At 43.5% G+C, this 22,384-nt stretch overlaps 1 protein-coding gene across 2 annotated transcripts; it reads right to left on the reverse strand.

Moving 5' to 3' along the window:
• Window positions 1–5,669: 5,669 nt before the first annotated feature.
• Window positions 5,670–21,692, reverse strand: ZNF792 (zinc finger protein 792). Of its 2 annotated transcripts, XM_052656407.1 has the most exons (4): window positions 21,586–21,618; window positions 12,514–12,640; window positions 11,668–11,790; window positions 5,670–7,531 (listed from the first exon to the last, which is right to left on the reverse strand). In XM_052656407.1, the coding sequence occupies exons 1-4, from the start codon at window positions 21,616–21,618 to the stop codon at window positions 6,075–6,077; spliced, it is 1,740 nt and encodes a 579-aa protein (XP_052512367.1). In that variant the 3' UTR covers window positions 5,670–6,074. The 2 variants fall into 2 exon arrangements, with proteins under 2 accessions (XP_052512367.1, XP_052512368.1); XM_052656408.1 differs by lacking the exon at window positions 12,514–12,640 and having other exon boundaries at window positions 21,586–21,692.
• Window positions 21,693–22,384: the final 692 nt, after the last annotated feature.

A 22,384-nucleotide genomic window follows, 5' to 3' on the forward strand; every position in this document is an offset into this window, starting at 1 on the left:
TCCTGATGGTGGAGATGGATTAAATAGTGGGCAATTTGGACATAACTTAACTATTTGTCTAGCTGTTTCCCTAGCTATATGAAATTCATACCTTAACCCAGCTGCATTTTGATGGTGAATTTTGTGAGAATTTTTGGCCTTGTCAAGCTTTTCATGTAAGTTTAAAGCAATTACTTTAGTTAATGCATCTGCCAAAGAATTTCCTTCATGCAAAGGGCCGGGCAAGCCGGAATGGGCTCTAATATGTCCCACAAAATATTTCTTAACTCTGTGTTTAATCTCTTTCTGTAAATCAGATAACAAGGAGAAGATGGTAGTTTTATTTTCCAGAATATTAGCAATCTCAATATGAGGAAACAACCCTACAATATATCGGGAGTCAGTCAAAAGATTGAAGGTGTGGTCTCTTAAATATTGAAAAGCCCAAATAACTGTTTGTAACTCAGCCCTCTGGGCAGATGTCTCTTCAGTTACCTGAACATGGGATTTTCTATTAATGGTTTCCTTTACCATTAGAGGAACCATCTGTGAAAACTAAAATTGCCCCTTCCAAAGGTTGAATACAAAATTTCTTCAGAAAAATCACTGGATGTGTTTTCAAAAAATTTAAAAAGGGGGCTTGAGGGCAAATGAAATAAAATTTGACCCCTGAAATCTATCAGGGCACCTTGTCAATCATCACTGTTTTGTAAAAGAAATTGCAGTTGATCCTTATTGAATGGAATCACTATATTTGCTTTTCCAAAAAAGTTCCATACTTCTTTTCCAAAAAGTTCCAAACTTCTTTTTCTACCTTTCATAATTAATTGTGCCACCAAGCTGGGATAAGACAAAACTATTTTTTGGGGGGGTCACTCTAGATGGAGCCATTCCAATGGGCCTTCTTGCCACAAGCATCCTGTGGGTGTATGTTCTGTGGTGAAAATAATTAAATCCCATCCTCTGGTAATATTAACCCTAATTAACTGATCATTTAAAGCCTCATCCACTTTAACAAAAGCCGACTCTGCCTCACTAGTCAATTCTCTCTTAGGACGGGGATTATGACCGCCCCTTAAGCAATTAAACAAAGGCTTTAAATCTGCAGTAGCCAGTCTTGAATGTGGGCGTACCAATCAATACCTCCTAATAATTTTTGGAAATCATTTAAAGTTAGTAAACGATCTCTCTGCAGCTGCAAAGGGGCATGACTCACAGTATGGGTATTTAATACCCTCCCTAAATAAGAAAAAGGAGGATTTACTTGTATCTTATCTGGAGAAATTAAGACGCTTACTCCTTGGAAGGAAACTTATGACCGACCTAGATAGCGTATTCAAAAGCAGAGACATTACTTTGCCAACTAAGGTCCGTCTAGTCATGGCTATGGTTTTTCCTGTGGTCATGTATGGATGTGAGTTGGACTGTGAAGAAGGCAGAGCACCGAAGAATTGATGCTTTTGAACTGTGGTGTTGGAGAAGACTCTTGAGAGTCCCTTGGACTGCAAGGAGTTCCAACCAGTCCATTCTGAAGGAGATCAACCCTGGGATTTCTTTGGAAGGAATGATGCTAAAGCCGAAATTCCAGTACTTTGGCCACTTCATGTGAAGAGTTGACCCATAGGAAAAGACTCTGATGCTGGGAGAGATTGGGGGCAGAAGAAGGGGATAACAGAGGATGAGATGGCTGGATGGCATCACTGACTCGATGGATGTGAGTCTGAGTGAACTCTGGGAGTTGGTGATGGACAAGGAGGCCTGGCGTGCTGTGATTCATGGGGTCACAAAGAGTTGGACACGACTGAGTGACTGAATTGAACTGAACTATCTGGAGCTATCTTCAAACTCCAGTTTTCCAAGGCCTCAATTTAGATAAGATTTGTTGCTACAAGGCTCTGTCTTTATGAGCTGCCAAAATATCATCCATATAATGTATCAAATATAGATCCTTATACTTTCTTCTAACATTTTGCACAGCTTGGTCTACAAATTTCTGACACAAGGTGGGGCTATTTTTCATTCCCTGAGGCAAAACCTTCCATCGAAACCTTCTATAGGGCTGTTTAAAATTAGCTGAAGGGAGACTGAAGGCAAACCGCTTACAATCTTGATCAGCCAGGGGAATGGTAAAGAAACAATCCTGTAGAACTATTACATTATACTGAAAGGCACAGCCACTGGGGAAGGGAGGCCCAGCTGGAGGGCACCCATGTCTTCCATAGTTACGTTTATAGCTCTCAAATCTTGTAACAATTCTCCATTTTCTTGATTTCTTCTTAACAAAAATAGGAGTATTCCAGGGGCTATTAGAAGGCTCTGTATGGCCGGCTGCCAGTTGTTCCACAACTAAATCCTCAGCTGCCTGTAGCTTTTTAGCTGTTAAGGGCCATTGTTCCACCCATACCAGATCATCAGATTTCCAGGTAATAGGGTCGGCAGCAAGAGCAACAGCCTCGAAGATAAATTTGAATATCCTAGACCTTCTGTATTTTTGTTAGGAATCGTCTCTAATGGAGAAACAATTTTCTGCTGACCTTCACCAAGCCCCTTATCAGGATTATACCTCATTTGCAGCATTTGACTAGTAACCTTTTTATCTGGGCTATATAAAAGCAGTCCCATCTGAGGTAATATATCTCTCCCCCATAAAGAAAAAGGTAGTGAAGGAATCACATACAGACAAAAGGTGCCTTGTGCCCCCTTCTCATATGACCAGGTTAAAATTTGTGAGCTCTTAGCAACCGAGGGCACTGACCCTATTCCTACCAGGCTGGCACTGGTCAAGTGTGTCGGCCGGGACGAGGGCCAATCTTTTCCAGCAATGCAAGAGAAGTCTGCTCCAGAATCTAACAGCCCTGACATTTTATTCCCTTGAATTAAAAGGTCTTTCAAAGGCCTTGAAGCTGTAATTTCCTGTACCCAAAAGGCTGGATCATTAGATCCAAATCCTCTGGGGCCCCTAGCTTGAGAAGTCAAGTTTTTTCCTGTCTGATAATAAGGTAAAAGCAAAAGCTGTGTTACTCTTTGACCTTTATTAATTTGCAGTTTTGGTAGGCAGTGAGATCAAAACTTTAATTTCCCCAATATAATCAGAATCTACTACACCAGGCACCACCGAAATTCCTTGAAAACAAAGCGAGCTATACCCCAGCACAAGTCCTACAATGTCCTCAGGTATTGGAATCGGAGTAATGGGCACAAAGGGGTTAATATTGTTGCCAAATCCCCTTATTGTCTGCTTCTTTCCTAGCCTGGGTGAGGCCCCCCCTGAGGGGGTTTTTGCACGCATCTGCTTTAAAAGCTCCTTTGTTCAAAAAATGTTTTATCTTCCTCAGCCTTAGGCAACGCTTTGGGAGGCTTTCGAGGCAAAGTGGGGAACTCCTGGGCCTGGGAGGCGTAAACGGCGATTGCCTTAAATCAGAAAGTAGTGGATAAGTTTTTAAAGGTTTGCCTAAGTGGGAGAGGGCTCGCCAGGGCGCCCGGCCACAGCGTCCTGTAAGCCCTCTCCTTCCTCAGGAGGTAGAGCACAGTCTCCCTCCTTTTATTCATCAATGGCAGAAAATATGATCTGCGCAGAAGGTGGAGACCCACCACCCACCACTATAGCCTCTCCCATAGGCTGTCTAACAGCCTCATGACGGGGGTCCAAGACATTTCTAATCATATTCCACAGAGCAAAAACATATACAGGAACCCTTTCTGGCCCATGCAAAGTATCAACAGAAATTTAGACAGTCTTCCTGTGCTTTCTTTAATGCCTCTCTCTATGGGCTAGCATGTGAAGTAATATTTCAGTAAACATTTGTCTATTCTTAGATGTAGAGAAACCCATTCTCCTAGAGAATATTCTTATTCATTCTGTACCCTCCTCACCCTGCCTAAACTGCAGAGGGGTGCCGGCCACCCACAGGTACAATCCTAACTGCCCCGCGTTACAATCTCAAATTACTTACCTTTCAGTGTCCCTCTTCGGGCTCCGGAGTCCAGCTCTAGCAGCCAGAAATTCAACCTGAAGGGGTGAGCAGTGTTGGCGAGAAACTGAGGCAGCCTCTCAGTTTTCTTGGACTGCCTGTTTATTTCAAGCTTATGATTCTCTTTTATACTTTTACAAAAGCATTAGGTCAGGGTGTTGATATTTTTAGTTCTCATTGACCCACATTTATTTTTCTCCAAAAATCATTGTTGCCCCTCAAAAGGAGTTCCTCCCTCAGCGATTCTCTTATCTACTTTTTCTAATGTGTCCTTGTGAATACACTGTAACTCATGCTAATGTCTGGGCTGCATACCACATTCCTCGGTTTATTTCTTATCTTTCTAAGTCCTGTTTGCCCCTAGTATCCTAAGCTCACTATTTCTTAGAAAGGGCTTCTAGGTATAAATATCTCTAAAGTCCCTAATTTCTATAAGCTATAATAAAATATGCTAACGTTACATCGATCCTTAAATCTTTAGCTTCTAACTATTTTTATTATTCCTAAGCCCTAAATTCAGCAAACTCCTTTGCCATAAACACTTTCCTCACAAATGGGCTTCAGATAGCAATCCCTCCCATGGCCTCAAGCTGTGGCCTGTGTGCTCACCCTGGAACAGTCTTTTGTAAAAGTTCTTGAACAAATGTCAATGGTTTATTCTTTGAGCACAGCTGCAGAAGGCTTTATGCCGTCTCATGCTCCTCTCAAAAACAATAAACACTTTAATATTCTCTTTAGTCAACTCAGCCGAGAAAAGGAAAAAACAAGTCAGAATCACAAAGCCTAACTCCTTCATTCCAGGTCCGTGCCTACAGAAAAAAGGGAGGGGGTTTAGGGCCATGCCTCCATTTTGTCATAATGCCTAATGCGGCTCCCGACACTCTCCCACTCATTTTAGAAAATTTCAGATTTGACTCTTAAATTTGACTCTACTCCCTCTCTCCTCATGTGTTGACACCAAAAATGGTTGGCTAGGTCGCAAATGCCTCCTCCCTGGCTTACAAGATATACCTTCTCTTAGTCCCCATTTCTCTGCCAACACAACACTGGTTTTGACATGAATAATGCAGACAGCCTGCAATAATCCACAAAACCTTTAGCTGATTTCCTCTACCAGTGGCCTTAGTCATAGGACAGAGGTCTGGAGGTCCTGAGAATTTCTGCAAGTCCTGAATCCTGCATAGTTACATTTAAGGGAACATTTGTGGATGTACTTTCATAACAGATACATTCCCTCTAATCTGCCAATGGGACCCAGTAAGTCTTACAGTAGGTGACTTATACTGGATTTTAGACATCAAAAGCATATGACTCCTTGGCAGAGGCCAGGTAAACAATGTCTACTAGACAATGCTAAGGAATAGGAGGCATCCTCGGGGAAAAGTGGGCCTAAATCAGGCTGTTTCCAGATGCACTGGCAATTGCTCAACCTCCCCTTCCTCAAGGTAATCTCTGATCTAAAAAAATTCATGCCCTTCAGGTCACAACATTAGGCCCACCAAGCCCTACAATCTTCCCTAGGAGACCTCAGGTAACAACACAAATGAGGCCAACTCTGGACTGAGAACTGTTCTCTGTCATCCCACTCTTCACTGAGGCAATAAATTTGGAGACTTGTTTGGTTTGGAAGACCTTCATTCTGTTCTCAACCCACTCCACACAGTTATCAGAATACAGGAGATTAAAGGTGATTTTATCAATAAGGCCCCTATCACCCAAACCAGAGCAATGTAAAGTCAAGGAAGGATAATGTAGAAACTGGATGAATCCATCATGAGCATCATATAAGATCAAGAATGTCTTTGGAAAAGGGAAACCTCTGTAAGCTGCCAATAGGACCCAGATCAGGTCTTCATGGCAAAGATGGGTCATGATCACAGCTAAAGCAGTCACAGCGGAAGGGAAAACATCTTCCTATGGCCTCAGGCTACTCACAATTCCCTCTCGAAAGAGGAAACAGAGGCCTGTCTTCCCTGAGAACAGGAAGTGGCTGGCACACACTCTGGAGACCTGCCAGTGGGTAGAGCTGAGAAGACTTTTACCACAGACACTAGCAGTGACAAAAACTCTGACAAAATTTGGGATCAGAAAATGTAGCCTTTCTCCAGAAAGCTTCCAATTTATTTAGCATCCATTGGGAATCTCTTCAGTGTACATATTTGGATGAACAAGGTTTAACTTCTGGCTGACAGCTCCTTCATAAAGACCACTCTCAGAGTTCATCTCTTGGAGGTGCTGTTGTGCTGAAGAAGGAGGGAGAACATCCTCTGTACTCTTTTCTCTAGCGTGAATTTTCTGATGCTGGATGAGAGTAGACCTTTGGCTGAAGACTTTTCCACATTCATTGCATTTATATGGCTTATCTGGTTTATGAACTTTCCGGTGCTGCCTCAGATTAGAACTTCGTCTGAAGGTTTTCCCACATTCACCACACTCATAAGGCCTTTCACCAGTGTGGACTCGCTGATGATTCATGAGGTCAGAGCTCCGGCGGAAGGCTTTCCCACATACGTTGCATCTGTACGGTCGTTCACCTGAATGAACTATCTGATGTTGAACAAGTCCATCAAAGCGGCTGAAGAATTTCCCACATTCATTGCACTTGTAAGGTTTTTCTCCAGTGTGAACTCTCCAGTGTTTAATTAGGCTGGAGTTGCAGTTGAAGGATTTTCCACACTCACTGCACTCATGAGCACTTTTACCAGTATGAACCCTCTTATGATGAATAAGGTTCGAGCGTTGCCTGAAGAACTTCCCACACTCACTGCATTCATAAGGCTTTTCTCCAGTGTGAACCCTCTTATGTTGAATAAGATTAGAACTTCGACTAAAGAATTTGCCACACTCGCTGCACACGTGAGGACTTTCACCAGTGTGAACTCTCTGATGTTTGATGAGACTGGAGTGCTGGCTGAAGAATTTCCCACATTCGTCACACTCATAAGGCTTTCCTCGATTATGATCTCTCTGGTGTTGAAAGAGGCCAGCAGCATAGCTGAAGAATATCCCACATTTGTTGCACTCATAAGACCTTTCTCCAGTGTGGGTTCTCTGCTGAACAAGCGAAAGTTTGTCACTGAGAGCATTCTCAGATTTACTGTACTTCTTATGGAGTTGCACAGTAGGAAAATCCACCACACTTTCAGAGCTCTGCTCTGGCTCCCCCACACTGGTAGTGACCTGATGCTGCCGAAAACCACATCTGGCCACAGAGGCCTTCCCATCCTCCTTGAATGTGAAAGATTTCTTTGATGTGTCATATCTGAAGCTCTTCACAAGCAAGGCCCTGCCTTCATTCCTTCCAACAGACTTGTCCACATTCTGCTGCATCTGTGGCTGGTGAAAGTCAGCATTGAATTTGAACTCTTTCCTATGTGCCTCATGCATGTGTGGTTTCTTCTTGGAATGTGTTGCCTGATGTTCAGCCAGATATAGAATGTCTTTCAAGTGTAGGCCACACAGGTTACAGGGGTAGCCCTTCGGGGTGGATGGAACTGCCCTGGATTTCATGTTCTGTGACACATCTACAGAAACACTGAGCTCAGCAGGTGATTCCTCACCCTCTGTTCCACAGTAAAAATCTGAAAGTAGAGAAATGCTGGTGATATTCATGTTAATTTTCATGGAAGGAAACAATCCAATCACAAATGCAAGTCTGACCCAGGAATGAGTCAATGGGACTGTTGGCAAGATGAGAGGCCTAAGGTCAAGATAAGCAATGGTCTTCCCAGCAGTACTGTGCCTGGTAAGCTCATGAAATAAGGGAGGCCATACCAGAAGCCCAAGGTCAGGGGTAGCGGCCGAGAGGAGCAACCCCACATCCAAGGAGCGGTGGCTGCGTGGGTACAGGAGTGCCTAGAGGAGCTACTCCACATTCAAGGTCAGGACAGGCAGCGGTGAGGAGATACCCCTCATCCAAGATAAGGAGCAGTGGCTGCGCTTTGCTGGAGCAGCCATGAAGAGATACCCCACATCCAAGGTAAGAGAAACCCAAGTAAAACAGTAGGTGTTGCAAGAGGGCATCAGAAGGCAGACACACGGAAACCATACTCACAGAAATCTAGTCAATCTAATCACACTACTACCACAGCCTTGTCTAACTCAATGAAAAAAAGCCATGCCCCATGGGGCCACCCAAGACGGGTGGGTCATGGTGGATAGGTCTGACAGAATGTGGTCCACTGGAGAAGGGAATGGCAAACCACTTCAGTATTCTTGCCTTGACAACACCATGAACAGGATGAAAAGGCAAAATAATAGGATACTGAAAGAGGAACTTCCCAGGTCAGTAGGTACCCACTATGATACTGGACATCAGTGGAGAAATTAACTCCAGAAAGAATGAAGGGATGGAGCCAAAGCAAAAACAATGCCCAGTTGTGGATGTGACTGGTGATAGAAGCAAAGTCCAATGCTATAAAGAGCAATATTGCATAGGAACCTGGAATGTCAGGTCCATGAATCAAGGCAAATTGGAAGTGGTCAAATAGGAGATGGCAAGAGTGAACGTTGACATTCTAGGAATCAGCAAACGAAAACGGACTGGAATGGGTGAATTTAATTCAGATGACCATTATATCTACTACTGTGGGCAGGAATCCCTTAGAAGAAATGGAGTAGCCATCATGGTCAACAAAAGAGTCCAAAATGCAGTACTTGGATGCAATCTCAAAAACGACAGAATGATCTGTTCATCTCCAAGGCAAACCATTCAATATCACAGTAATCCAAGTCTATGCCCCAACCAGTAATGCTGAAGAAGCTGAAGTTGAACAGTTCTATGAAGACCTCTGAGATCTTTTAGAACTAACACCCAAAAAAGATGTCCTTTTCATTATAGGGGACTGGAATGCAAAAGTAGGAAGTCAAGAAACACCTGGAGTAACTGGCAGATTTGGCCTTGGAATACAGAATGATGCAGGGCAAAGGCTAATAGAGTTTTGCCAAGAGAACACATTGGTCATAGCAAACACCCTCTTCCAACAGCACAAGAGAAGACTCTACACATGGATATCACCAGATGGTCAATACCAAAATCAGATTGATTATATTCTTTGTAGCCAAAAATGGAGAAGCTCTATACAGTCAGCAAAAACAAGACCGGGAGCTGACTGTGGCTCAGATCATAAACTCCTTATTGCCAAATTCAGACTTGAATTGTAGAAAGTAGAGAAAACCACTAGACCATTCAGGTATGACCTAAATCAAATGCCTTATGATTATACAGTGGAAGTGAGAAATAGATTTAAGGGACTAGATCTGATAGATAGAGTGCCTGATGAACTATGGACAGAGGTTAGTGACACTGTACAGGAGACAGGGATCAAGACCATCCCCATGGAAAAGAAATGCAAAAAAGCAAAATGGCTGTCTGGGGAGGCCTTACGAATAGCTGTGAAAAGAAGAGAAGCAAAAAGCAAAGGAGAAAAGGAAAGATATAAGCATCTGAATTCAGAGTTCCAAAGAATAGCAAGAAGAGATAAGAAAGCCTTCCTCAGTGATCAATGCAAAGAAATAGAGGAAAACAACAGAATGGGAAAGACTAGAGATCTCTTCAAGAAAATTCGAGATACCAAGGGAACATTTCATGCAAAGATGGGCTTGATAAAGGACATAAATTATATGGACCTAACAGAAGCACAAGATATTAAGAGTTGGCAAGAATACACAGAAGAACTGTACAAAAAAATCTTCACGACCAAGATAATCACGATGGTGAGATCACTCACCTAGAGCCAGACATCCTGGAATGTGAAGTCAAGTGGGCCTTAGAAAGCATCACTATGAACAAAGCTAGTGGAGGTGATGGAATTCCAGTTGAGCTATTTCAAATCCTGGATGATGCTGTGAAAGTGCTGCACTCAATATGCCAGCAAATTTGGAAAACTCAGCAGTGGCCACAGGACTGGAAAAGGTCAGCTTTCATCCCAATCCTGAAGAAAGGCAATGCCAAAGAATGCTCAAACTACCGCACAAATGCACTCATCTCACACGCTAGTAAAGTAATGCTCCAAATTCTCCAAGCCAGGCTTCAGCAATACATGAACCGTGAACTTGCAGATGTTCAAGCTGGTTTTAGAAAAGGCAGAGGAACCAGAGATCAAATTGCCAACATCCGCTGGATCATGGAAAAAGCAAGAGAGTTCCAGAAAAACATCTATTTCTGCTTTATGGACTATGCCAAAGCCTTTGACTGTGTAGATCACAATAAACTGTGGAAAATTCTGAAAGAGATGGGAATACCAGACCACCTGACCTGCCCCTTGAGTCACCTATATGCAGGTCAGGAAGCAACAGTTAGAACTGGCCATGGAACAACAGACTGGTTCCAAGTAGGAAAAGGAGTACGTCAAAGCTGTATATTGTCACCCTGCTTATTTAACTTATATGCAGAGTACATCATGAGAAACGCTGGGCTGGGAGAAGCACAAGCTGGAATCAAGATTGCCGGGAGAAATATCAATAACCTCAGATATGCAGATGACACCACCCTTATGGCAGAAAGTGAAGAGGAATTAAAAAGCCTCTTGATGAAAGTGAAAGAGGAGAGTAAAAAAGTTTGCTTAAAGCTCAACATTCAGAAAACGAAAATCATGGCACTAGTCCCATCACTTCATGGGAAATAAGTGGGGAAACAGTGGAAACAGTGTCAGACTTTATTTTGGGGGGCTCCAAAATCACTGCAGATGGTGACTGCAGCCATGAAATTAAAAGACACTTACTCCTTGGAAGAAAAGTTATGGCCAACCTAGATAGCATATTCAAAAGCAGAGACATTACTTTGCCAACAAAGGTCAGTTTAGTCAAGGCTATGGTTTTTCCAGTGGTCATGTATGGATGTGAGAGTTGGACTGTGAAGAAAGCTGAGTGCCGAAGAATTGATGCTTTTGAACTCTGGTGTTGGAGAAGACTCTTGAGAGTCCCTTGGAATGCAAGAAGATCCAACCAGTCCTTTCTGAAGGAGATCAGCCCTGGGTGTTCTTTGGAAGGAATGATGCTAAAGCCGAAACTCCAGTACTTTGGCCACCTCATGAGAAGAGTTGACTCATTGGAAAAGACTCTGATGCTGGGAGGGATTGGGGGCAGGAGGAGAAGGGGACAACAGAGGGTGAGATGGCTGGATGGCATCACCGATTTGATGGACGTGAGTTTGAGTGAACTCCGGGAGTTGGTGATGGACAGGGAGGCGTGGCATGCTGCGATTCATGGGGTCGCAAAGCGTCCGACACGACTGAGTGACTGAACTGAACTGAACTGAACTGAACTGATACCAGGAGCCAGGACACAAAGATGGGCACAGTGTCAGATGGAAAGGCAGGTCTTCAGCTCTGTTCTTAACAAAGGCTTTTCTTGGGGGCTCCAGCTACTGATAACCTGTGAGGGCTGTGCAGAAGGGTATGTCCAGTTCTGGGAAATCCTGATTGCAACTGGCTGACTAGTGTTCAAGAACTATCAGAGGAATGTGCACATCTCATGACACATGAAATGCAGACCCATGCTGAAGAGTGCTGCAGAGGGAGCTGTGGAAACAGTGAGGGGCACAGACAGAGGCTCCAATCAGAGAAGAAATGACCAGTGGTCAACATACCAGAAATAAGAAAGGCAAGGTAAAAGAGATATAAGCCCATTGGCTTGGCACCAAAAGAATGATGAACACAAGTAGCAGGTATGATTTGAAGACAGTAGTGATGTCACATGCTCCCCCACCCACACTTACCTGAGCCAGGCCCTCTATACATCCCTCTTGCCATGGCTGAAGTCATATCCACTTGGTCAGGCACCCAGGGCTCTGCCCCCATCTCCAGCTGGGCAACTATGTGAGACCTGAAAGATGCAAGTCCTAGGGGGAAGATGGGGCAGGTAAGGGACCAGCACTTGCCCAGGTGAATTATCCCACAGTAGAACACAGGAAAAGAAACATAATTACAAAAGGAACACACAAGGGAGATCTGGCAGGAACATCCCAGTGGTCATGGCAAACAGTGACCACATCAGTGCCTAGAATTCCTGGCAGTCAGGCCTTAGGCAATGTTAGCTAGAGCAAAGGAGCCAAACAGAACTGTCAGAGATCTGAACAATCACCCATGAGATCAGTGGCTGAGTCAGACGGGATCTGCTGGGCTGACTGCAAGACTCCTCCTTCTAGGACCCTTCCCCACCAGGCTTCGAGACAGTAGGTGTTGAGGCTGCTTGAGGAGAGCATGGGACCCTGCACACAGCTCAGCTCTGGACCCATAGCACATATACCTGAAGAGGTGGGGGGACTTCCCTGGTGATCCAGTGGTTAAGAATCTACTTCCCAGTGCAGGGGACTTGCGTTCAATTCTTGGTCGGGGAACTAAGAACCCACATGCTGCACACCACAACTAGAGAAATCCACTCACTGCAACTAGAGAAGCCTGCACATTTCAACGAAGACCCAGCATAGCCCAAAAAACATAGGCAGGGTGAGGGGAGGAAGCAGTGCCCACAGCCCAGCTGTGGGAAGGAAAGAACCACCTCTTGGGAAAAGGGAATGGGCAGAGATGAGCTCAGGACACCTGGGTGGGTGTAAAAGCCTTACCAAGGGAGGCGATCAGTGCAAAGTTCTCCAGCATCACATCACAGTACAGGAGTCTCTGAGCCTCATCAAGGAGTCCCCACTCCTCTGGGGAGAAGTAAATGGTCACGTCCTCAAAGGTCACATAGCCCTGCCATGATGATGGGGACAGTTCATTCCATGATCAGCTTTTTTCCTCAGGACTCCCTCTCTGTTCACTGTTCACCCTCCTCCCCAGCTCCCCAACACAGAGGAGATCTCAGACCCTTCTATGACTGCTGTGTCAGCCCACAGCAATGCCCACAGGCGGTAGGCAGAGAGATACCAGTTGAGCTCTGGGTCTAAAATGCAGGGCCCCTAATAATTACCCTAAGGCATATGATAATAGACAAAGATACTCCAAAACTCCTAGGAGAAAGCATATTTTCTTTTTCTGTCTCTTCAAGTTATAAACCTTATCATGTCTTTTGAATGTAAACACAGCCCACTGAGCCTGAGCCTGAGCCTGGATTAGCTCAATCAGTAAAACTTGAAATTGAAAAGAGAGACTTTTTAAAACACCAACTGCTAAAAAGCCTCTCTTGTTGAAACTCTAAGTCACAGCCTCCTTAAAATTGTTTGCCAAGGGCAAATACATATCTTATTTGTCTTCTCCTCAAAGGACAAAATCTGAGCAAATAATCTAACTTATTCCAACTGTTACTTATAAACTAGCAAATTTTATATGCTTCCCTAGTGGTGCAGTGGTAAAGAATTCACCTGCCAATGCAGGAGACTCAAGAGTCTCTTGGGTTTGATCCCTGGATCGAGAAGATCCCCTGGAGTAAGAAATGGTAACCCTTTTCAGTATTCTTGCCTGGAAAATTCCATGGACAGAGGAACCTGGCAGGCCCCAGTCCGTGGAGTTGCAGAGTCAGACATGACTGATAGGCTGAGCACACATGCGTAAGTTTTATGTTGTACTTGATTCATGATTAAAGTTTTAAAATGAGAGCTACGAATTCCCTGGTTGTGTCTGTCTGTAAGTCCATATGTGTATGCCACCTCTGATGGCACTGCCAAAATTAATTTGTAAAAGACCTTTATTTAATTGGCTTATAAAAATAAGCACTTATATAAAAATTCTCAAATAAGTAATAAAAAAAATCTTTCGAGTTCATATATTTAGGAAAATCTTTAGTAAATAAGAGCTACTTTTAAACTTGTTGATTAAATTAATATCTCAGATTTAACATTAAATATAATGTAGATAAACAACTTTTTTTCTACCTGGGTTTATTAGTCAAATGGGCTCATTGTCTCTGTTGCAAAGTTTGTCACCAAAGAAACAAACAAACTTAGGATAATGATTAAAGTCTCATGAAATTTTTATGAGTAATCTAAGTATGATTGTTAAATACAAATAAATTAGGGAATTCCCTGGCGGCCCCATCATTAGGATTTGTTGCCATGGCCCAGGCTGATCCTTGATCAGGGAACTAAGATCCTGTAAACTATGCAATTTGGCAAGAAAAATAAATAAAAATAAATATATAAAATAGATGTAAATGTGATCAGTTTTTAGGTAGATTTTTGAACAATAATTGTGTTACATTATGTCCACTTAAATAACTCCATAAATCCATTTGGTAAGTTATACCCTATGTTTTGGTATGTTATACCCTATGTTTTGGTATGTTAAATTAAGTGATGGGAATTTGTTGGATGCCTAGATCATTTCCAAGTAAGATAAAGTACTGAAACATTAATTGCTAATGTCTAAGTTTATATGTACTTTTGGCCTCTCATTACAGAGAGATTAAGTATTTTTGGCTCTGGTGAATATATCTTGCGCTTTATTGAAAGACTGTACTATGAAATAACATATGTTTCTAGAAATTATACAATGTACTTATAAATTTGCTAAGCCACAAAATGTTAATAAAGTTTACAACTGTTTACTTCTTTATTTTCACTAAAAAAATAAGATTTCAAAGGATTGAGGATTCCAATTAAATATGCAGTTAAAGCTGCCAGATACAATAATAGAAACAGAATGTTTTGGGAAGAGAAAAAATAAGGTGTGGAGATGTTTTTGTTAAGGAAAATGAAAGTAATTTTGTCCTAAAGCTAGTTTGTTCTAAATGGGAAAGAAAACAAGGGATAAACTAAAATTAAATTCTGTAGGATTGTGCATAAAGGAGTCTTTAGAAAGGAATTTTATATGTGGTCATGATTGAATAAGATTGGAATTGATTTAGTTAAGCAAGTAAGTTTTAATATCAAAGTAAAGCAGTAAAAATTGGAATTTGGTTTTCTATTAAAAGAACAAAGTTTTTGTTTTCCTGTTGATCTGTTTTTGATAATAAGAGATTATGAAAGGCTTTTCTTTACCTTTAAATAATATACTTAGGAAAACACCAAAGATCCTCTGTCTTGTCAAAATAATTACTTACTTTCTGTTGTCTTTATCAGTTCTTTGATTCATTGAGTAAATCTAGTCCTACTGCTATTAAAAGAGCTAAATTTTGCTCAGAACTACATAACCATCTATATTTGCCGAAGGTTTTAATTGTTAGTTTCACTGAATGGATAACGAAGCACTGCTGTGAAGATCTATTTGACAAAGTCCAATTTAAAAAAATATTTTTGGCAAACTTCCCTCAAATCAAATTGTAAATGAAATCTTTTTGATTTAGGACTTGGAGAGATGAGATAGCTTGGGGGCCCTCGAAAATACCTCAAAGACTTATTCTTTCTCCTTATAAAAAGATACTAAATTAATCAGCTATATTTGATACGTTAAATTATGTGGAAACTGTTATCATCTTCTTTATGTTGTGTCTATATAGGTATGTGTTCTAAGTGTTCCAGAAATTAGGTGAAATTCCTGAAGTCATATATATCCTGGCATAAAATGTTATCTGTCATCAAGATGGAGGCTCAGACTAAAGGAATTGAACCCAAGTATCAGAGAAATGCCCTAACTGACCTTCAAGTGAAGGCAGTAGCAACAGAATTTATAAAGACTGTGACACATGTGAACAAAATCCATTCTGCTTCTGCAAAAATCCTGACCCCTTCTTGCCAGACTTTTGCCATCCTGATATCCTTGTACCAAGGCAACCGTATGCTACCAAATAAGAGAAATTAAAATAGGTAAACAATAGTTGCAAACTAAACAAACAGTCAGGGCTATGGGCAAACCAAGATGGCTACTTAGTTCTCCCCAGCTCCCTGGCAAATCTCATTTCTCCCCCTGCACTCCTTCACTCTCCATCATGCATTTAAGGTGCACTTAAATAGACACTGGCAGGGAGAATTCTATAAAACAAAAAAACAGCCTATCAGTGATGTCTGACCTTTCAGGTCCATAACCCTGGGAAAAACTATTTTTGCCCCAGATGCCTCAGACCTCTTCTCTCTGGACCCTTTGAGCACTTGCAGCTGGACATCATTCAACAGCCACTAAGTATGGTTTATCAGAATGTTATTATTACATGTATGCTTTCCAGATGGGTTGAAGCCTTCCCTTGCTACAAGACTGATGACATCACAGGGGCAAAGAAACAATTTTTTATAATGTATTTTCTTTTGGGGGTATACATTACATAATCTCCAGTGATCAAGGCACCCACCTCACTGGGCAAATCATTCAAGCCTTAACAAAATTCTCACAAACTCCTTGGAATATCACTGTTACCCTCACACTTAATCATCAGGCAAAGTCAACAGAACTAATGGAAGAACTAGACACAAAGCGGAATAAGAATTAATTACACACAGATGGATATGATTATAATTTTTATGACTGTTTAAAATACAATATTATTGATTTTTTAATCTTTTATTTTCCAAATGCAAGGAATTCTTTTAAAAAGATTTACAGCAGTTTGGTGAATTGGACTTCTTGGTAGCTCAGCTGGTAAAGAATCCACCTGCAGTGCAGAAGATCCTGGTTCTATTCCTGGGTCAGAAATTTCCCCTGGAGAAGGGATAGGCTACCCACTCCAGTATTCTTGGGCTTCCCTAGTGGCTCAGATGGTAAAGAATCCTCCTGCAATGTGGGAGACCTGGGTTCCTCCCTGGGTTGGGAAGATCCCCTGGAGAAGGAAATGGCAACCCACTCCAGTATTTTTGCCAGGAGAATACCCATAGAAAGAGGAGCCTGGCTGGCTACAGTCCACGGGTCACAAAGAGTCAGACATGACTATGTGACTAAACATGGCACAGCATACCTTTGTAAGCAAAAATGAAACATTTTTTTCTCCCCACCTGATTGCTCCAGAATCCAGAAACTCTCATGAGTATTCTCATTTTTTTTCACAATATAGTTACATTTGGAAAAGTTCAATAAGACTCTGTTCTCCTTAAAATAGAACACAATTAGAAATATTGGTTATCTTATCAAGGCCTTTGACTGGAAAGTCATATTTGAGAAATACACAGACTCAGATACGACCAAACAGTTTGAAAGAACTTGACTTTATTTCATTATTTTTCTTTTTAGCTGCACCATAGCTTACAGGATCTTAATTCCCTGACCAGGGATTAAACCCTAGTTCTAAATTGAACCCTTGTATGTATGATTTTAGTACTGTTAGTTTCATTGAGGTTTTGTTGTTTACCTGAAATCTGGACTAGATCCTGAAGTGTTCTAATTCCATCCAATATCTGGCTACAACTCTTTAATGTTTCCAATTTTCTCCCACCCTTTTGACTTGGAATCACTGAGAACTAAAATTGCCCTTTACCTGATGCCTTGAAAACTGAAGCTAGACGACTTGATAGAAATTTCAGAGAAACTGCCACAACAGCTCATATTTAAACAATCCTCATGCTTGCTGCTGTATGAGCCACTTAGAAAGAACACCTGGTGACATCAGAGACATTTCAAACTGCAAAAGATGCTTCGACCCTGACAGCTAGAAATCTTCTTGACTGCATCCTGATGTCAGAAACTGGTTTATAATGGACTCCAAACATTAACCCTTTGTTTTCTTTTGTTTTCCTAGAAATGTCTCATTAACTACCTGATCGCTTGTACCATAGGCCTAGCTTCTGGAGCCCATCTGCATCACTGCCTCCTGAAATGAGGTATAATTGTTTTCCTGAACTGATCTCTTCTCAGAACTAAAAATCTGCTTCAATGAACCAGTGCTCAGACACTCAGTCGTGTCCAGCTCTTTGTGATCCCATGGGCTGCCAGTCTCCTCTGTCCATGGAATTCTCAAGGCAAGAATACTGGTGTGGAGTGCCATTTTCTACTCCAGTGGCTCTTCCCCATCCAGCAACTGAACCCACCTCTCTTATGTCTCCTACATTGGCAGGCAGATTCTTTAACATTAGCACCACATGGGAAGCCCTCAATAAGCTGGAGGACTCCTCTTACCTGTTCTGTTTCCACACAGGAAGATCCAGAGGAGGGAACTACTGGGGTCTAGCATGCTGCTGCTAAGCTGTTAAGTCACTTCAGTCGTGTCCGACTTTGTGCGACCCCATCGACGGCAGCCCGCCAGACTCCGCTGTCCCTGGGATTCTCCAGGCAAGAACACTGGAGCGGGTTGCCATTTCCTTTTCCAATGCATGAGAGTGAAAAGTGAAAGTGAAGTCGCTCAGTCATGTCCGACTCTTTACCACCCCATGGACTGCAGCCTACCAGGCTCCTCTGTCCATGGGATTTTCCAGGCAAGAGTACTGGAATGGGGTGCCATTGCCTTCTCCAAGGGTCTAGCGTAAGCCTCCCCAAAATGTGCCTCTTGATTATTGATTATTTTGAATTTAAGTTACTGAAGAAACAGCCAACACAAGAAGGACACTGTGACCCACATTTCTGTCTCCCTGAAAACAGAAAATTAATTTCTACGTAAAAAGTGCACTCCCTGGAGGTCCAACAGTTAAGACTCTGCACTTCCACTGCAGGGGGCACAGGTTTGACCCCTGGTCAGGGAACTAAGATCCCACATGTCACGCATGGCCAAAAAGTTAAAAGAATAAATAAATACATAAAATAAACTGGGCCAAGATATTTAAAAAAAAAAAAGAAAGAAAGAAAACTATTTAAAAGTGCACCCCCTGTATCTAGAGGTAAAGCACACCTTTATTGCCAAAGGGAGAGAATTTGGACTAAGATACCTATATAAATAAACCTTGTTACTTCTTTAATTTATTACCTGAAGCCCAAACTTTGTTGAGATTCTTCATAATTGGGCACCCAAAATCTAAGTTCCTTTGTCCAGTTGATTACTCACAAAGGTATTGTTTGTCTAATAAGTAAAAGATGCTGACGTTGGCCACTTTGTAGGTCCCATTTCTGACTTCACTTACATTAAAATGTATTTTTCTCCTGTTAATGTGCCTTATGCTAATTATTTTTATTACTGCAGCCACGAGAACTCAAGAGGTAGAGGGAGAAATTTCCCCCTCCCTGACAGCATCCAGAGAATTCTAGGCAAATACAACCACAATCCCAACCTGCCCCAGACCTTCTATGATTCCCAATGCCAAGAAACATCCATCCTTGAGGTGAAGGCCTCCCGACCTGGCCATGATCCTGGCTTCAATCCAAGCTACCCGGGACTACAGCAGACCCCCTCGCTTCTCTGTATGGCACATTCTGTCCCTTCATCAATCACTTATTCAAAGCCAACCTCTCTGGTCCTCCTGCCAATAGCTCTCCCAGCTTGCCCCATTTGCCCCTTGGTTCTCCAGCCTGACTGAAAATCCCATGGCTCCCTCAAGGGTCCACAAAGGCCTGGTGAAAATGCAGATGGCCATATGAGCACCAGCCCAGGCCTCACTGAAAAACTACTTCCATCATCATCAAGCCTCAGACCTCCTTTCATATCTACGCCCCCAGGAAAATTTGGCCAGCTGCCAGATACACTTTTCCTTACATACAGACCCTCTCTCCCCACCCAGCTACTACCACAAACACTAAGTCTCCCTCTATGATGCCAAACAAGCCAGCCAAGGTACCGAAGCAAGATGCCCAGTTCTCAGGCTCCACTTTCCTTCCTCCTTCCCCCTAAGGTCACTGCCACCCTCCTAAATCAGACACACAGTTACACCCTTGTCCATACACCAGATGCCACATTTTGGATGTTTCCTTTTTTTTTTTTTCCACAGGGGTTTTGCCAATGGCTCAGCAGTAAAGAATTAGCCTACAATGCAGGAGACACAGGAGACGTGGGTTCAATCTCTGGGTTGGGAAGAACCCCTGGAGGAGGAAATGGCAATCCACTCCAGTATTCTTGTCTGGAAAAAAATCCCCTGGACAGAGGAGTCTGGTGGGCTACGGTTCATGGGGGTCGCAAAAGAATAGACATGACTGAGCAACTAACCACTCAGTGCAGCTTGTGGGATCTTAGTTTCCGGACCAGGAATCAAATCCATGCCCCCTGCAGTGAAAGCCTGGAATCCTAACCACTGAACTGTCAGGGAAGTCCCTGGTGTTTCTCACTATGAAAATAAAGACCAACCAAACAAGAAAAGCAAAAGGCTATTTATTCTGAGTTTGTTATAGAAAGGGAGTTAGCCACTTAAGTTTTGGTTTTTTTAAAAATTCATGTGTGTTCCCTTTATTTTTAAATATTTTTATTAAAAATAATTTTATTGGCATACAGTTGCTTTACAATGTTTAGTTTCTACCATTCAACAAAGTAAATCAGCTATATGTATACACATATCCCCTCTTATTTGGATTTCCTTTCCATTTAGGTCACTACAGAGCACTGAGTAGAGTTCCCAGTGCTATACAGTAGATTCTCATTAGGTATCAATTTTATACACAGTATCAATAGTGCATATGTGTCAGTCCCCATCTCCCAACCACCTATGTTGGCAGAGACTCAAAGGCAGGCAGAGGAATGGGAAAGCTTTATAAGTGGAAAAAATAATGGAAGGCTTCAGGTATGCCCTGTTGGCCTGGGAAAGCTGTAGGCAAACTAACTAGAAGCAGAGCATTCTAGGTGATCAGTTAGAGGTGCATATTTGGCTATTTCTGGTTGGTCTTAAGTTGGAACAAAAATGAGAGCAGTTGTCAGTTATTAAGTCCTGGTTATTTGAGGCCAACTGTTATAGACATTATTGTTTAACTTCCTGGATTGTCACTAGAGATAGCAATCTGGGTTCCTGCAAGTCTAACTTACAGCAAAAGCTTCCTGGGTTGTTTATTGTATCATAAGGGGATTTGTTTCCCGGCCAGGTTGTTGCAGGTTGTGGGTCAGAGTTCTATTTTATGCATAGTCTGCCAATGTCCCTTTATATATTCAGTGTCTCTTAACCTAAACTAAGCCTCCCCCAAACACCATAACTGTGTGTCTAGCTGCTCAAGCTTCAACTCCACTCAGGGGTCCCTGGAACATCAGAACATGGCCCAAATGTAACTTCTGCTATTTCCAGTGAAAATTCCTCCTACAAACAAGTTCCCTTCTCAGTTGATGGTTCATCCATCCTTCCAGCTGCTAAAATCCAAATCCATCGAGTCGTTGCTTTTCTTTCTGTTTCCACCTCAGAAAATCTGGTCAGCCTCACTTAGAAGACCTACCTAGAATCCAATCGCTTCTTCTACCTGCAATCACCTGCCCTCCTCACCTGGCCAGCAGTATTGCAGCAGCTACTGATTGGTCTCCCCACCTTCACCCTCAGCCCACAGTCAGTTTTCCACTTGGCATCCAGGTGACCCTGTTAGGATGTAAGTCACATCACCTTCCTCCTCTGCTCTGTGGCTTCTGTGGCTCCCAACACTCTCAGAATAGACGCCAGGCTTCTCAGCCGGCCATTCCAGGCTGACTTCAGCCCACCTGCTCTCTGAACACTCCCAGCTCCATCCTGTACTTGCACACCGCTGGTTCCTATTGCCTAGGAAACCGTTTCCCACCTCATCCACTAGAGTTCAGAAATGGGACCCTCTCTCTATGATCCCTGCCCTGGATTCAGGACCCGAGGCTGGAAGTGACCACTCGCTCCCTCTCAAACCCTCAGGACCCCAGACTCAAAAGCAGAGAGATGAAAAAGACGTCAAGTCGTAAAGCAATGCCCATCTTTGATCCCCCGACTGCGAGTACGTGAGGATGAAGGGCTGAGCGGCTGCGGGCCTGAAGCCCATCCACTAACCTGCGCCGTGTCCATCAGCGCCGCCGCAGCCATTGCAGCCCCTGGACGCAGGAGCCCTCAGAGACGGGTGACCGAGGCGGGTGTCGCGGGCTCAGCGTAGCGCCACGGCCCCTGGCCCCGGGCGACGTGGGACTTCAGTCTCCTCGGGGTCAAGTACGCCCGGGGCCGGGTGCCGCGGAGAGCGCGGGGCGCGGCAGGACCCTGACGGACACCGCGTTCCTGGGGGTCACTAATAGTTCAAAGGCGCAGAGAAGGGTCCTGGCCTCCCAGTCCTTCCCACTTCCGTTCCGAAAACCGCCTGGGAAGCGGTACCCGCCCAGCCCCACCCCCAGCCCCGGACCCAAGCCTCGGGGCGCACCGACCCAGCCCGGTGAAATGACTAGCTGGGCAGAAACGCAGGAAATTCCGGCCCCCACCTCCCCGACCGGAAGAAAGGACACTCTTCCGGGCTGTCACTGGCCCAGCGCCAGCCGGTGACGCACCGGCGTAGCCTCCTGGACAGTGTTTTCCTGCATCCGGCAGGGCGGGTCAGGGGCCGCAGGGAGGAGCGCGAGGGAGGCGGGCTGCGGACGAGACCGGACCTTGCGGCTAGTCGTTGACTTTGGCCGGGAGACACCGCGAGCTTTTCCTCCTTAAGGGGCCGTCTCCAGACCTCTGGAACTGTCTGGGGCCAAGTGCAGCCTGCCCTCAGAAGTCTGTAATATGAGACCCACACGTGCCTGTGTGGGTGTAGGCCGGTCTCTTGATCCCGCAGGCTCCCTGGGACCTAGATTCACTTTAAATAATGAAGATAATATCT

Source organism: Budorcas taxicolor, chromosome 18, assembly GCF_023091745.1.
Source record: "Budorcas taxicolor isolate Tak-1 chromosome 18, Takin1.1, whole genome shotgun sequence".
Lineage (NCBI taxonomy): Eukaryota > Metazoa > Chordata > Mammalia > Artiodactyla > Bovidae > Budorcas > Budorcas taxicolor.